General features: G+C 46.2%; 2 protein-coding genes across 3 annotated transcripts; both read right to left on the reverse strand.

Annotated features, from left to right (window-relative positions):
- Positions 1–962: 962 nt before the first annotated feature.
- Positions 963–6781, reverse strand: mrpl39 (mitochondrial ribosomal protein L39). 2 transcript variants are annotated; one of them, XM_029142863.3, is made up of 10 exons: positions 6458–6720; positions 5799–6005; positions 5565–5704; positions 4735–4834; positions 4555–4622; positions 3946–4058; positions 3775–3840; positions 3504–3657; positions 3145–3192; positions 963–1152 (listed from the first exon to the last, which is right to left on the reverse strand). In XM_029142863.3, the coding sequence occupies exons 1-10, from the start codon at positions 6492–6494 to the stop codon at positions 1096–1098; spliced, it is 990 nt and encodes a 329-aa protein (XP_028998696.1). In that variant the 5' UTR covers positions 6495–6720; the 3' UTR covers positions 963–1095. The 2 variants fall into 2 exon arrangements, with proteins under 2 accessions (XP_028998696.1, XP_055358184.1); XM_055502209.1 differs by lacking the exon at positions 963–1152 and adding an exon at positions 1167–2883 and having other exon boundaries at positions 6458–6781.
- Positions 6782–7259: 478 nt separating this feature from the next.
- LOC114851191 (ras-related protein Rap-2a-like) lies at positions 7260–15808 on the reverse strand. Its single transcript, XM_029142864.3, has 2 exons — positions 15030–15808; positions 7260–8487 (listed from the first exon to the last, which is right to left on the reverse strand). Exons 1-2 carry the CDS (start codon positions 15341–15343, stop codon positions 8250–8252), a joined length of 552 nt encoding a protein of 183 aa, XP_028998697.1. The 5' UTR covers positions 15344–15808; the 3' UTR covers positions 7260–8249.
- Between the last annotated feature and the right edge of the window lie 107 nt (positions 15809–15915).

Raw genomic sequence — 15915 nt, forward strand, 5'->3', positions numbered from 1 at the left:
GGATGCATGAGTGGGAGCAACAGCTGCACGGCAGACAGGTTTTCTGGCTTCATCTACTGTATCCACTGACGGTGACGGAGATCAAACTCAGACGTACGAAATCCTTCTGGCCAAGATGAAGAAATCCAGGGGACGGCCCGAACACCAGGAGCTGTTTTGTTATTCGCATCACACGTTTGTGGGAACGCACACACGGAGGAAGGGGGCTCGCATGTCAACTCTGCACCCCGAGAGGGGGGAGGGGAGGGGAGTGAGGTGAAGTCTGTGGGAGCTGCTCACTTTTCTGTGTGTCACTGGTGGTCATTAAACATCAGCAGCTGCCTGTAAGCACCTGTACTGCTGCACAAGTGGTGGTGGGGCGACCGGAGAGCAACACGTCTTACGTTTGAGAGAATATATAAAGAACAGATTTTGAAAAAGCGAGGAAGTGCGGTTATTTGAAGTTACAGCAGATGAGATAATAATAAAAAAAAAACAATAAAAAAACACATTATTATCGAAAATATCAACGGAGAACTTAGATCTAAGTGCATGTGACCAAACTCATTTCCCAGGTATTTGCATAAGCTGATGTCTCTGAATAAGGTCACCTAGAGGAAATAGGTTTTGTGCCATTAATTAACTATTTGCATGTTCTGCCTAATTCGCAGCCCGTGTGTGTGTCTAACTCTGGGAAAACAAAGCCAGTGTGGGAAGGGGCCGCCCCGGGCAGCAGGCCTCCAACACACTCTTGAGGATTGGGAACCACCTGTTTGACGATGCGGCAGCTGCGCCGCTGCCGACCTTCAGCCGGCACGCACACACAAACACACGCTGCACTTCTGTTGTTGAGCAAACTGCTGAGACGCACACACGTTTCTGCTTTCACTTTCCTCTGTGACACACACACACACACGTGCACACACGCGCACACACACACACACACACGCACACACACACACACAAAGACACAAGAGTTGAAATGATTTGTCACATATTTTTGCACATTTATTGAACAAGTAGTACAATCAGACACATGTCATATTGAGTGTGTGTATGTCTGTGTGTGTGTGTGTGTGTGTGTGTGTGTGGGGGGGGGGGGTTACTGGCTGGAGGTCAAGATGAGTGAGCAGCAGAAGGCGGAGCCGCTTCCTCAGGTCTCGGCACCTCCACCTGTGCACAGAAATGATACAAAACATTATACCCTTAATCTCTTGTTTTTGGTGTTTTCTTTATTACCAGTAGCACAATTCTCACAAACAACAAGTCTCCAGTGATGTTAGAGGGAGTGGAGGAGCGATGCGGCCCACAGGGAGGATTCGGGACGTGGGTGGATATGTTTTCAGCGCCAGCTGGAGGCAAACTGGGGACGTGCTTCCCCGCTGCAAACACACCCACCCACCCACGCCTCGCTGCTTTCATAAACCTGGTGCTGGGGAGTTCTTTATGGAGGACAGACAACATAATAATACATAATATTCAAATCCTAAATTAAGCCACTGCCTCATAATGACTAGAGCGACTCTATGGAAATACACAATTCAAGAGGTTCTTTGTTAAACAAGACAGTTTTGGAAAAAGTAACAGTTCTTCAACACCACTGATATCTTGGAACATCTGATATTTTTTGCCAAATAAGTCTGGACTGCAATGGAAAAATGAAGGCCGCTGTCAAAACTGTAACCCTGTACAGACCGACCGCATTGTTCTACACTGACTCAATTGCATAGCGTATCTTGCACGTCTTTGCAGGTCATATAACTGATACATTAGCTTTCAGTCCACCATTACAGATACGTTTAGATAAAGTAGCTGAAAACTTGTCGATTATCTGATTATTATCTGTTTATACAGAGAGAGAGAGAGAGAGACAGATCACAGAATCACCTGCTTGACACAGATTGGATTCCAAATTGGTTTAATTTGCATATTTATGATCAAAAGTCATGTGGTCAAATGTGCCATGCTGCATTTTGTTTACCGTTTCCAGGCATTAATAGTTTAGCTTCACATTCTAAACCCAAATTAAATGTCTTTGCTATTTCTATACGTCTCTAGGGAAAAACTAGCGTGAACTGTTTTTACCCGGTGTAATCATGTCTTCATAGGTGAAACACTCAGTTGGTATGTAGGCACAGGAGGAGGTGAAGAGAAGGAGAAGCACATATCTGATATCTGCATGTCAGTGTGAGACTCGGCAGAGGTAGAGGTTTGTCGTATACATTACATGTAAACAAAGCAAACGCTGTGTCTGGTGATAAGAGGAAACAACATCTATTCAGACCGTAAACCTGACAAAACACTCACTTCTCACTTCTCCAGCAGCTCTGCATTTGAATCCTTTGTTTGTAAAACCACCAACAAGTTGTGATCTAAATATCTTCCACTTTTGATGTTGGTCCAACTCTGATGACCACACTTTTGTCTTTAATAGAGTGTTATATCAATTCCCTGAATAACTGAATCTCTGAAAATAAAATGTAGGCCACGGAGCACAGTTTGTCATCAGCTGCCAAATCAAGGGTGTCTAATAATGACTACATCTTTTTTCTTTTTCCTTACGCAATCAGTGATGCAGAGACGATGCCAGAGAGGCTGCAGCAAAACACATTTCGCCTAGATGGTTAAGTCCAAAATTAACCCGTAGCCTAGTTTGAATCGATGTGTCTCTGCTAGTGTTTGAGTCAAGCTTGGTTATGATCAGACACGCGGCACACTCGACTTGCATCAATACGAGTGTCACGATACGCAGCGTCTTGAACAAACCTTGAGCGATTTAAAAATACTCCTCCCTTTGCTCTCCAGTAAGTGTCTGTGCCTTTGATGGCAACTTTTGAAAACAGCAGCTTGTTCTTCACGAGGAGGTTGAGAACAGCCCACACCATCTTCTCTGTTTTTACCAAACTATAAATGCAAAGCAGTAAAAATAGCCGGGTTAAATCTTAACCTCCGGCTACTCTGTGAAATCTGAAGTGATGCGTCCGGGGAGCGGGTCGGGTGAATGTGGAGCAGGCTCTGATTTGGACAAGTATCCACCATCTAGACTAGACCAGTGTTCCCAAAACACTAACAGGCCTCCTTCTGTGAGTTGGCCTCTGCGCGGCGGCTCTGATGTCAGTGTGCTGGACGAGTGCGATAAAAATCTGAGATTTTTTTTGTTCTTACCAGTTTCGCTGCCCGCTGCCTCAGTTTGCTCCAGACTGTGTGGTGAGCCTGCGGAGAGAGGAAAACGTGACTCGCAGGCACATGTAGACACCAATTAAGTATTTTTACTGCACCGTTCTACTCTATCACATTATACACAACAAGCTTCAAATAACACTTCAAGGACAAACATGACGTGAAGTTGTTAATGATTCCATTAATCACCACTCCACTGGCAGCTAAAGAATCACTTTTGCTGAAGGTAAAGTAAGCATTTATTGTGGTCCCAGAAACATAAATTAAGGTGTCGGTTTTGTCCTCTATTCTTTTGGGCTGTCTGTCACAATTGCCCAGTGGTTTAAATATCCTTACGCTCCTACCTGCAGCTGTAGAGGCAGGGAGAGACCCTGGGCTCTGCGCTGGAGGCCCCAGGATCCCTGTCCCAGAGTGTGGAGAGCTGTCACCTCATACTGGAAGCACAGACCCGTCCTGGCCACCAGAGGGCCCCCACTCAAAAGCACATGGTCACCACATCTACAACAAGAGATGTGAAATTATAGGAGGTTAGTCAGACATGTCCAAGAAATATAAACATGAAAAAACTGACAAGACTGGAAACATGTAGCTAGAAATAAAACTATTGAAGTTCACCTGTAAATCATCACTCTGCCTTTGGGATTTTGCGCAGCTTTTTGTTCTACTTCTTCCAGTTTATACCTGAAAGACAAGCACATAACTTGCATTTGTATATGTAACAGTGACAGAAGTAGGAGGTGAAAAGAACTACGACATTGCATCTAGTGTAGGCTCGAATCTGTTTACCTGCTGTGCGAAAATACCTCTTGAGCTACAGAGGGAGTCACCTCTAGAGGCTCCCAAACCAGGTCCTGATAGATCAGCTGCTGGGCTCCTCGTGTCAGAGACCGCAATGACTCCTGGAGAGGAAAAAGGATCACATATGAGATCTAAAAATGCCAAATAGAGGCTTCAATAGATGTCTACATGGTAAAAACATTCCACAACAGCCCACAATTGGAAAATCTACTTTAGCATATGCTCCAAACTGTGTATTTACTTTTTTGACACTTACAGTAGAACTGAGCACAATTTAAAACACAGCGTTGGTAATACAGGACAACAATAAATCTATTGAGGTCAGCTGGTATCATCCAAACATCTCCCTGTCTTGATATTTTTCCAAGCGTGAAATCTCGTCACTAGCAGAACCTATTTTAACCAATATAGGTCAAACTGACCGCAGCCTCCACTTAGAGCAGCCGAAATTCACAGACTAGACATACCTTAAACTTGTGAAAGGATTTTAGCTAAAATACTACTGTGAGGTCCGTTTCTTAATTACATTTCCTACCACAAGACAAAACAACGATGCCTTCCAGCTTAGATTTTGAAAACACAAAGACACACATGCACCTCAGAAGGAGTCCACGAGTCCAGCTGAGGGTCTAGCACCACATCGCAGCAGAAGGCTCCTGAAGTGACTGCATGAAAATACAAGGTTAACCTTCATTCTCTGACATGACTTTCAGATCTAGCTTAAAAAAAGAGAGAACCACGGCAGCTGCTGGTTTCTGATAAGAAACATTTGTCTACCTGGCACCTCAGGTGTGCTGAGCAGCTCCACAGTAAAGTCATCCTTGAAGGCAGTCTCCAGCACTTGGCCCAGTAGAGCAGCACATGAATGCCAGTAGGCCTGAAAGACGAACGGATACAATTCCATTTTAGTGTTGTTTGAACCAAAGCTAAATTTGGGTTTTATTTCAATGTATATGCCAATTTCATAGTGGTAATTCTCTGACACGCCTTTGCCCAACACCACACCACTTAAAACTGGTACACTACAATTCAAAGGTTTGACATTGGTTAGAATTTTGTTGATGTAGTCTACAACAGCAAACAGTAAGCAGAAGGGAAAAATCAAGGCAGGTTACAATAACATTGTAATTACAAGTGATAAATAAAACTATTTTCTGATTATGACAGTATGCTTATCTAATTGCAAAGTTAAAACCTTCTTAAGATTTAAAACAAACCAATGTCTTTAACATCTTTGTTGTCTGCATTATTATTATTATTTACCGTAGTAAAAGTATAAAAGTTTGTATAGTGACAGCACAGAAGCAGTGCATTAGCACAATGACACGTGTTTCTCAGTGATGTGAATCTTCTATAATTTCACGTCTGCCTGCAAAACACATGCAATGCATGAAGGTGGATGTGTACAAAAATATACTTAATATATGGATAATAATATATGGAATATGTATAATATATAAATAACAATATAGAAAAGTCAAACTCAACCAAATGCAAACAAAACTGTGGTAATCAATAATAGTTTCCCAACCATCCTTAATATGGTTAATATTAAAATAACATGAAATGCTGTTTGATTATACACAGGCCTTTCCTTGTATGGTTACCTTGTTCACCAATGTTGGGTCACTGTCTTTAAATGTGAGGAGAGTGAGGGAGCAGGAGTGGGTGAGAGGCTGGAGGAGTGGCCACAGTTCCCCATCCACTAAGGCCAGAGCTGAGTTGGTCACATGGTACTCTGTCAGGTCTATGAGAAAAGCAGAAGTTCATTTACAGTATGTGCAAATAAATGATGTAGTCAACGTATAATGTATTCATCCATCAACAATACCCAGACTTACGTTGGGCGCAGCTCAGCGGCGTGGACATCCCTTTGTTCATAATAAGCAACGTCCCCTCCAGGCCAGGTCCCTGCATGGCCACCTCTATCTTCTCGACGCGGGGGTACAGAGCCCTCTGCCGGGCCTGCTCCCTGGAGAAGACGGCATTGCGATGGCTGCGGACCTCGGCGGTCGGAGGACGCACAGCTACTGCAGCAGAGCATAGGCCTGTGGGAGAGAGAATGAAATGGATGCACGTCGAAAGAGCAACTGGACTACATTATGTTATAGGATGCTTCTAATGATACAGTCACTAGATTTAAACATAATGTGGGAGCAGCCACTATGACGTCACTAATGAACATATAGTGGATTATCTCACCTGACAGTGACAAAGAATTAAACGCATGTATTGCATTAGACGGTTAAATAAATAATACCAATGTACACTGCTAAACATTAACATGCACACATATTATGTTTAATCTATGTACCCGCTATGTGTGTTATAGCCAAGTAAGGACAGTCTGACATTTTCACAACACTAACACTAATAACTGAATAATACTATTATCAATAGCTATTATTCCCACTAACTTTTTGTCAAACTTGTGCCAGCTCTGGCTACAACCTAATTAGCTGCCTCACAGTTGTAGTTAGCATTTAAGCTAGTTACTTACGGCGATGAAGTTGTCGACACACGGATCTAGCGGCCATTTTAGAGAATGTTTTTAGATTGACAGTAGAAAACACTGGCTGAAATAGAAACAGAAGGACGAATGGATAAACGCCAATTGTAAACGTCAGTGACTGAAGGACGCCATGCCTGTGTCATGTGTAACGTATATTTAGGTTCGGCTAGGAACTAAACCGGTAGCTCGTCCGTTCCGTGTGACCTACAAAATTATTAATGAAGACATGCAATTCTATGACAGCAGGTGTCGCTGTTGGAAGTCGTTTTAATGATTTCCATCAGAACACTTTTTACAAATACTAAATCTCTGGATAATAACATTACCTTATAAAATGTCTGTAGCCACCTGTACTACGGTTATTTTAATGGCATCCCCTCAGTTTATCTATGAATTTCCCCGGTGTCTTTCCTAGGTGCTGAAAGACTGTTGCTCTTAAGCTGATTGAATGTAATCCAAAGTTATGATCTTGGCTTTAAAAGTCTCACGTATCTTTCATTTCATCCTCTAATGGACTCTAATGGCGTTCACAGCTTGACAAATGAGCGGTGGATTTTTCAGGACCAGAATCAGCAGCTAGGTGTCGTCATTAATAGAAGAAGCAATAGGTACGCTTGCCAGAAAACACAGGACCAAAACATAATGATATAATAAATCACGTCACCACAAGCTGGGAAGAGGCTGGATTTCTGCTAAATAGTAAAACTCTTAAGTTATTTTCACAGTGACCTCCGTAGAGCTTAAAAGTGAGGAACTAAAACACACAAAAAAACCCATAGCAACCACGGAGTGTTTGTGCATAAAGGTTTATTTTGGTTGAAAATAAGTGTTTCTGACATTGAACCACTAAGATATCAGACGTGATTTAAGATAAATGAACTACACATTGACACCAATGCTCGTCTCATCAAATGTAACAAGGCATTTGCATCGTCTGTGGGGTGTAAGACAAGTGCTCGCACAGTTTAACGACTGACTGACTGGCCGATCAGCTGATTGATTGATGCTGTCTCTTTGGGCGTGATTGATTGTACTCAGTCAGTGTGACAGTACTTCATGCACACATCAGCCACAGTACGCCAACATTTGGGCTCCTATCCATACATTTCCCTCCTTTAGACATTCGTTTACGTGTTAATTCATTCATAGTCAGACAGGCCTGCTCCCAGTTCGTCGCACCCTGATACTGGTGCTGCTCGACATCCCTTCACACGCTGGGCGATTGTTCTTGCACTGTCAAAAAAGTTCCAAAAGTGCAAAAGAGACACACACAAGCAGAAGAAAACAGGAGCAGTAAAACCGTTGAGCACACTGCCATCTCTGCTGGACCTATGGCTGCTTTGCCAGAAGCATTTAGCACTGCGATCCTCTCCGTCGATGGCTTTAAGGTTGGTTTTGGCACCGTGCTGCCTTCGGGAGACCCCCCACGACTCGATCTCGTACATCAGGAACATGGTGATGGACGTCAGAGGTCATGTGTTGTTTGCTATTATCTCTGAAGCTATGATTCAGCCTGTGTCTTCGAAGAGATCATTAACTATGCCTTCCCTTCTCATGCTTTGTCTACGTCTGCTATATGATTTCCCCCCAGAATGCCTCTCAACTCGAGCACCAACCTGAACTGCTAAACACAGAAGACAGGTAAAAAAAAACGTGAAAGCCGGAGTAGATTTCCCTTCGAACCTCTCCATCTACGATCTATCGGACATGAATTAATTAGCATTCTAATTTCTAACCCCCCCCCCCCCCCCATCCATCACCCTCCTGCTGACCGAAGCTGCTACTGTATGCTGCAGGCGGGGCAACAGGTCTGCCTCCGGTCCGGCAGTGGGCAGAAGTCCATCTGCCTGACGATCTCGGCGAAGAGCTCGTCCACCATGGTCTTGCTCTTGGCCGACGTCTCCATGAAGGGGCAGCCCCAGTCCTCGGCCAGCGCCTGGCCCTCGCTGGGGGAAACCTCCCTCTCGTCCTCCAGGTCCACCTTGTTGCCCACCAGCACCACCGGCACCTGTTGGTACCTTTAAAATGAGAGAGGAAGCACATTCAGGACCCGCGGCTGGGAGCGTTTTGTAACAGACTAAAGGAGGTCCTGGAAACCTGAAGGGGGCAAAGAGGGTGGAAAAACTCGGCCGTAGCCAGTGTGTGTGTACAACGCTGGCCTACATACGGCATTTATTAGACGCCAAAACAATACGTGTTCTGAACAATGCACAATGGAGCAAGAGGGGAGGGATAAACACAGGCCACATTCAGCTCCGGCTCGCCCGGAGGGTTCCATCGTTTCCCGGGTGTCAGTAGGCGGATCCCTCTGGAAAACTGAAAAATTCAACGCAGCAAGACACAATATAGAAATATATATATATATGTGGATATATATTTTGTGTATTTCATATAGATTTATACATATAAATTCCCCCTTCCTTGAAGCGGTCTTATCTCCCAGATTGGGAGTTACAGCCCCTAGTGTTCCTACGACCACGGGTACCGGGTACCAGTTGTGCCCTCACCCTCCACATCTGGATCTTCTCATTCTCCTTCTTCCTGATGTTGCTATCACCTGGGATTGCTACATCTATCATCTATCACTGCAGCTATGATCTCTTGTTTGTCCATCACAACAATGTTGGGTTGGTTGGCCATGACACACACACACACACACACACACACACACACACACACACACACACACACACACTCACACACACACGAAAGCTGTGCGTGTAACAGCTCCTTGTTTAAAATCATTAGCGCTCCACTTTGCACCACTTCCGTCGTGTCTTAACGGATCAAAGCTTTCTTCCCCAAGCGTGTGGCTGACGATCCCGCTCCTCTTCCCCCTTGGTCATCAATACAAGGAAACTAGGCTGGGCAGAGTAATGGAATAGGTTATTGAATAATTGAATGAAGCTAATGCGCTGATCTCACATTGTTGGGCGCGAGCGCTGGCCTCACATCTATCTGCTAACTATTTTCTACTCAGACTTTACATTAACTGACACAGATAGTTTCGGCCCAGAATATCGTCACAGCATCTACATAATTTAGAGAAAAGGATGATTCGTGATGTAATAAGAGGTGTTTAAAGATTCATGTTTTAAAATGACAACAGTAAAAAAAAAACAGTAAAACAGTAACAGTAACAGTACAGAAACAGTACAATAGTCTAGATTGTTACTGATGTCAACTTGGCACAAACATCACGTGCTATTACAGTACATAGATTGATATATAGATTATTATTAAAAATACTATGTATTCATGATATTTATTCATAATTTAAGAGCCAAACCTAAAACTAATTTACTTTTTTAAAGGTAGTTTTGACAGTATAACATCTGTCCAGTAGAAAATGACAGTGACACATCTGGTAACTACACTCTATCATAGCTAAAGAACGTACTATACTGTATGTTAATCTGTTTATTAGAGCAAATTAACAGGTCACAATGAAGCCTCTATGTGACCAAATAATGTGTTGTTACAGCTTTAATGTGTATTAATAATAAAATATTAGTGTATAATATCAATAGGCTAAACAAACACATGTTCGTGTCCAGATGCTGATCCAGTACAATGACATTATGCAACTGTAAACCCAGATGGCACATGATTCAAGTACAAGATCTTTCATTTCATTTGGACGCCCTTTATGTTTTCTCTGATTAAATAACTGCACAATGCCAATTATAGAGGGTATATATTCTCACAACAGGTAATGGCAAGGAGCAGCTAATAGCCTCCACCATCACTCATCCCTAAGTGCATTTCGAGCCCGGATTATTGATCCGCCAGTGCTATTGAGAAATGGACTCCTATCTACAAATTGGTGGATGGTGCCATGTTGCTCGGCCTCCGAGGGAGGAGCTGAAACGTGGAAAGGAGCTGGCAAACGTCTGACGGAGCTGCAGAGGATGAACGCAGGTTGCACAGAAGGGGAAGAGTCGGTACAGGGGTTAGGCTTGACCTTTGACCCCAATCTGACGAATCAAACAGCTTATAAGGTCGTAACTGGCCAGTAAACGGGCCTAAAGACTGTTTAAAGGCCTGAACTCTAACCTGACTTGACTGGTGGCATTTACAGTCCACGCACACACACAGCGCCGTACCCACGAACCCAACGTGACAGCCGCGCGGGAAGAAAACGCTATATATATCTCCAAAGACACAGGGTGCGGCGTCTGCGTGCACGGAGGGTTGGCTGCGGCATCAATCCGCCACTCCCTCCTCAGATATGGACACACGGAAGCTGCTGCACCCAGCGGGAAGAGCAGTCGGCCTGATGTGATGTAACATTAGAGAATACACTGAGCTACAGTAGAGACCTGCTACTGTGGTGAGAATAGAACTGCATTGTACATACACATTAACTGTGTCTGAGCTAAACAGACAGAAATAAAGGGATGTGTTTCTGCTTTTGTTCTTTGACCGTGTTTAAGCCGTTATTTCTAAAAAGAGGAAACTTTTATTATTATTATTATATATTAATATATTTATTTTAAACTCGCAGCATTACTTTTTTTAATAGGTTAACTCTAGTTAACCCAATATTCATAAGCCAATAATAGAGCGGCATTCAACAGCTGGAAAACATTATATTGAACTAAACTGGTATGAGACAAAATTTGAGTTCAGTTAAAAAGTGTGTGCAATACGCAGTTTTCTACTTTTAAGACTCAGCGGGGGAGGAGGACATGGACCCTGTATTGGTTTTTATAATGGTACACAGAAAACCATGTTTCACTGCAAACTGCTGAGCTCCGGCTTCACAAAAGCCATCAGGAGGTGCCGGTGATGTGCGAAGCGCTGCGTCCTCACAAACACAACACACACACACGCACGGTTTCTGCTGGTGAACGCGGAAAAACGAGGTGGTGCCGTGTTGCCCTGCGACGCGTTAATTCAGCTTTGGGGGAAACACAAACCCACCCACGCACACAGACACATTACAAAGGATCAAGTCTACATTTTCCACTCCGCCTCCAGGTACATCGGCCCTATTAAAGCCCCCCGCTGCGCTAAACAGCTCCAGCGGTTCCTGTTACACGTTGCTCAGCGGTCCCACGGCGCCTGGAACAGAACAAAGGCGTGTGAAACCCTCCGACCCCGCGATCAGCTGCTAATTAGCCACGTGACAGGGAGATTCGATGCTGGTAGGACACATAGAGTCGCCGTCACAGACGTCCGCGCTGGGAACCCCCAGAGGGTCCTGCAGCCGGAGATCAGGTCCTCATGATAAAAGCCACAAACAGGACTGTGATGAGCGGACACAGACGGAGGCTGTGCTTTAGATGCACAATATTTTTTTATTTTTGCAGAGGTGTGACTTACGGTTTGTATCTGACTCGGTTATTTAGTGTTGTCAGGTTAGCAGGGATCTGTGGTGAGGGGTTATCCAGGCTTCCTAAGCCCCGGCCAATCAGTAGCGAGCGACGCATTCCTCCCACCAATGTCTCCCTCCTCTGCCTCGGAAACTGTGGCGGTTGCTAGGGAACAGTTATCTTAAAGGTACCCCACGAAGTGGTCCCGTAAACAAACTAAATAGCAGTTCCAGAGCGGTGGATAAGTGTGGAGATGTGTACTCTTCCAGCTTCCTGTTGTGCCGTAGGCCGTGCTTTCTGGCTAAACGCTCCCCGGAGGGCTGCAGATCTCAAAGTAACCATCAGCTACAGTAAACGTGGGAAAAGCCCTGATGCAGATCAAAGATACAACCGATGGCAAGGAGAGGGAGATGAAGGTCAGGAAAACGTGTTGCCGTGACATTTTCATGGGGATCCGACTTTGACTGAACTCAGATTGACGGCGAACGAGCCCCCAACGCTCGTTAGCTCCTGATGGCTACTGCTAAGAGACCCAAGCGCCCCCTGGGACGCGTGGTTTGGGCGTCTCCACCCTATCCCCACCCGGCGGCGCGCGACGCCCGCCTCCGGCCATTAGACGCAGCGTCGGTGCAGCGCTTTGAAGCAGCCGACAGCTTCACGCGCACGCGGGGAGACGTTCACAAGCCGGGTTTAAACCCAGTTTACAACCAGCTTACACCCGGGTTCACTGGCACCGAGCTGCTCCGGTTCATCTGCGAGCGGATGAGTGACGGCGTGACAGAGACCCTGTTTAGAGGTTCCCTTTATCAGTGTCGCTTCTGGAAAATAAATTCAAGGAGTCACTTGAGTTCCTGCAGCTAATATGATAGCGGCAATAAAGATGTGTTACTGGCAGCAACAGTTTAACATGACAGAATTATTACAAAATGTGAAATTTAGCTCCTGCAACTACACCAATTACATTAGTATGATATTACAGCTGTTTAACTGGCATCAGCACCACTAGTGACACGACCAAGCCGCCTTCTTTCCCACCGTCCTCCCACGGAGCCCAGGCTTTATACGACTACTTGATGGAGGCCTGATGTCTTCCTGGCGTCCAACCCCACACAATCCCATTAAGAGCTGGTGAGTGGGCACACACTACATCTCTGTGCTGTTCTGCTGCTGGCTCAGCAGGGAGTTCGGGAGGCGGGAGGCTGCTCTCATGCAGGCGGCTAATGCAGACCAGGACCCGACGCTACTACACCCGGCGATCGCAGCCTGGCGTAGTCGCACGAACGACCGACTACGTGTCCTGAGAGGACCTCACTGACAATAAATGCTCCTCCTCAAGAGGGCTGAAGTACCTGTAGCCTTGTGTGAAGGACATAAAAACCCAGACTAAGAGAACTGAGAGGAATTAGTGGAACAATCCATATGCATGTACAAAGTGACCACATTAGTTTAGGTTTGCGTTTGTAGAGATATGAAAACTGCTGAAACTACTGAGAAAAACTTTAAAACTGATGAGGAAACTAGTTTGTATTGATCCATTGATGCATCTGATCCATTTACTGCCCAGTTCAGTGATTTGCCTTCACTGAGCTGCATCCAACATGGGATCTGGGACCTAAAGCTAGTGGAAGACAAGTGGATCTTTGCACATTTCTAGAGGTTTGGTGGATCTAAACTAGCAAAGACTTTAAAAAGCTTTTAGCGTCGTCTCTCGTGTAAAGACACTGACTCTTGTTTCCCACTGGAACACGCAACACAGTGAACGTGGGAGACGGCAAGTGATAAAACCATGTGAATTAGGTTGCTGTTATCAAATTGAGTCAGTGATGCCGAGAAACATCCAAAAATCTTGGAAGCCAGAGCAGGAAAGGCTTCAGCATGCTGAGCACATCGTTTCATATGTGTTTCTAAGGTTATTTTATTTTTATGCTGCCGTGCACATATAGCTTTAAACCCAGAGCAGTGTGAAATAAAAGTATGAATTATTTATAGATATACACTAGAGATCAGGGCCGGTGCAGCGGAGGCAGCCGCCCTGGGTGGCGTCTGGCAGGACGCGCTTTCACCCGTCATTATAACATTCATTTCAGAGGAGTTCCCTGGTGCGGCGCGTCGTCAGCGCCGACACCGCCCCGCGTCCTCCGGGGCCCGTGACGTCGGCGCCACAGGAGGCCTCGCTCGCCCCCGGGGGACGGAGGGCCGGGGCTGAAAGGCACTGCAGCAAGCTGCACGGATTAAAGGAGGAAGCGTCGCAGCACAACATGCGGCTATGTCAATAAAAGAGACGCAGCTCCCCAGTGTGACTTTACTAACTGCAGAGTCAGAGATAGAGAGCGAGAGAGAGAGAGAGAGAGAGAGAGAGAGAGAGAGAGAGAGAGAGAGAGAGAGAGAGAGAGAAATAGTTATTACAGCCATAAATCCAACCCTAATCTAAAAACAGAACACACCTTACTCCCACGGCCAACATGTGAACACCTCCTTCAGTCTGCCTGGATGCTTTGCTCTGATACTGTACACAAACTTCCATGCGTGTGCTGTTCAACACCTAAATTATTTGTCTTTAATCCAGATTCTGGATGCTGTGTGCTTTTGTTGTGCAAATGCAGTCACAGAGCTACAGCCGCCCCTCCTCTGACGACAACTACAGCTAACTGCCCACGCCGCGTGATTTTAATTGTCTTCGTCAAACTATGCACTGCCTTTATTTTGAAAAGCAAAGCACATTGCAGGGATGCCATTCAACAAGTGCCCCTACCAAGACAAGGTGCCTTGAGTGGACCAAAACCCAAAACGATTCTCAACCTCTTGTGATCAGCCGGTGCTGTTAGGAAGCAGGGCTCTGACCCAGCAGCTGCATGTCAGCACCAGCAGAAAAAGATGGCAGCTCCTCTTCCACTCCCTCTCTCTCTCTCCCCCTCTGTTGCAGCCATCGGGGTGAGCTCAGTGGGTTTTTTGAGTAATGGACTGAACGGATCAAAGCCATCCAGAGTTAATCATGTGTGAAAGAAAGAGAACATGGACCCTGGTGGGAGTTCAGCGGGTTGATTCGGGACAGGTGAGCCGCAGCTGGGCTCTAGAACACATGCAGCGCCTCAGGAAACACTGAGGACAGACGGAACCCTGACAGAACCCCCTGGCTGAACTATAGTGGCCCTTGGACCGAACCAGGGGGCACCTCACACACTAATTACAAATGGGCTATTTATTTGGGCCCAATCAGAATACACCACAATAAACCACCTCACCGTTTGACCCTGATGATCTGGTCTCTCATGGGCTTGATGTCCTGAAAACTTTGTTGGTTCACCAGGCTGTAGACCAGAATGAAGCCCTGGCCGTTCCTGATGTAAAGGTCCCGCATGGAGGCGAACTGCTCGGTGCCGGCCGTGTCCAGGATCTCCAGCACCGACGGCGAGGAGTCCACCTCGATCTCCTTCCTGTAGAAATCCTCGATGGTCGGGTCGTACTTCTCTATGAACGTGCCGGTGACGAACTGGACCGTCAGCGCGGACTTCCCCACCCCGCCGCTGCCCAGCACCACCACCTTATACTCCCGCATAGCGCTCCCGCGGACTTAAATCCGGCGTGCAGCGAAGAAAGCGCTCGGCTGCGGGCGAAATGAGCGCATGCCGCACGCGGGGAGCCAGTATGCGGACGCCGCACGGTCGCAGCCTGCGGTAAACGAGACGCTCTTGCAGCTGTAGGCGCGCAAACCGGGACGACGCTGGGGCATTTAGGCTTCAGACGCACGGCCACAGCCTCTGCTGGAAGATTCCCACGCTATCTTGAAGGGACACCATTCCTGGGGCATCCATAATGCAATAAGGCGTCGGTGTTACATAGGCTATTATTAGAAGCGACCAGGCGACACATCTTTTTTTTAACGCGCCCGACAAAACAGAAGGCTGGACGGTTACATTTCCGCGGAGTTAAAGGCGAAGAGCCTGTTTACCCCTAAGAAGACAGCGGTGCTGGGAATCCACGCCTCTGGAGTCGGTGCAGCCACAGGATGTTACTGTTTCTCCAGAGGTATGGCGGGCGATCAGTGCCACGCGGGGAGGGGAGCGGGAGCAGCGGCGCCTGGAGTGGAGGCTTGGAATAAAAACATCTTTGTTTTAGCATGAGGGAGCT

The sequence above is a fragment of the Betta splendens genome, chromosome 2 (assembly GCF_900634795.4).
Source record: "Betta splendens chromosome 2, fBetSpl5.4, whole genome shotgun sequence".
Taxonomy (NCBI): Eukaryota; Metazoa; Chordata; class Actinopteri; order Anabantiformes; family Osphronemidae; genus Betta; species Betta splendens.

Excerpts from the sequence above, each read along its gene's own strand:
- mrpl39 (XM_055502209.1), bottom strand. The coding sequence starts at position 6,494 with ATGGCCGCTAGATCCGTGTGTCGACAACTTCATCGCC. Across the intron at positions 6,006-6,457 it reads GTGTCGACAACTTCATCGCC|GCCTATGCTCTGCTGCAGTA; the intron begins GTAAGTAACTAG and ends TCTCTCCCACAG. Across the intron at positions 3,841-3,945 it reads GAGGTATTTTCGCACAGCAG|GTATAAACTGGAAGAAGTAG; the intron begins GTAAACAGATTC and ends CTTGTCTTTCAG.
- LOC114851191 (XM_029142864.3), bottom strand. The coding sequence starts at position 15,343 with ATGCGGGAGTATAAGGTGGTGGTGCTGGGCAGCGGCGGGGTGGGGAAG. Across the intron at positions 8,488-15,029 it reads CAGATCATCAGGGTCAAACG|GTACCAACAGGTGCCGGTGG; the intron begins GTGAGGTGGTTT and ends CTCATTTTAAAG.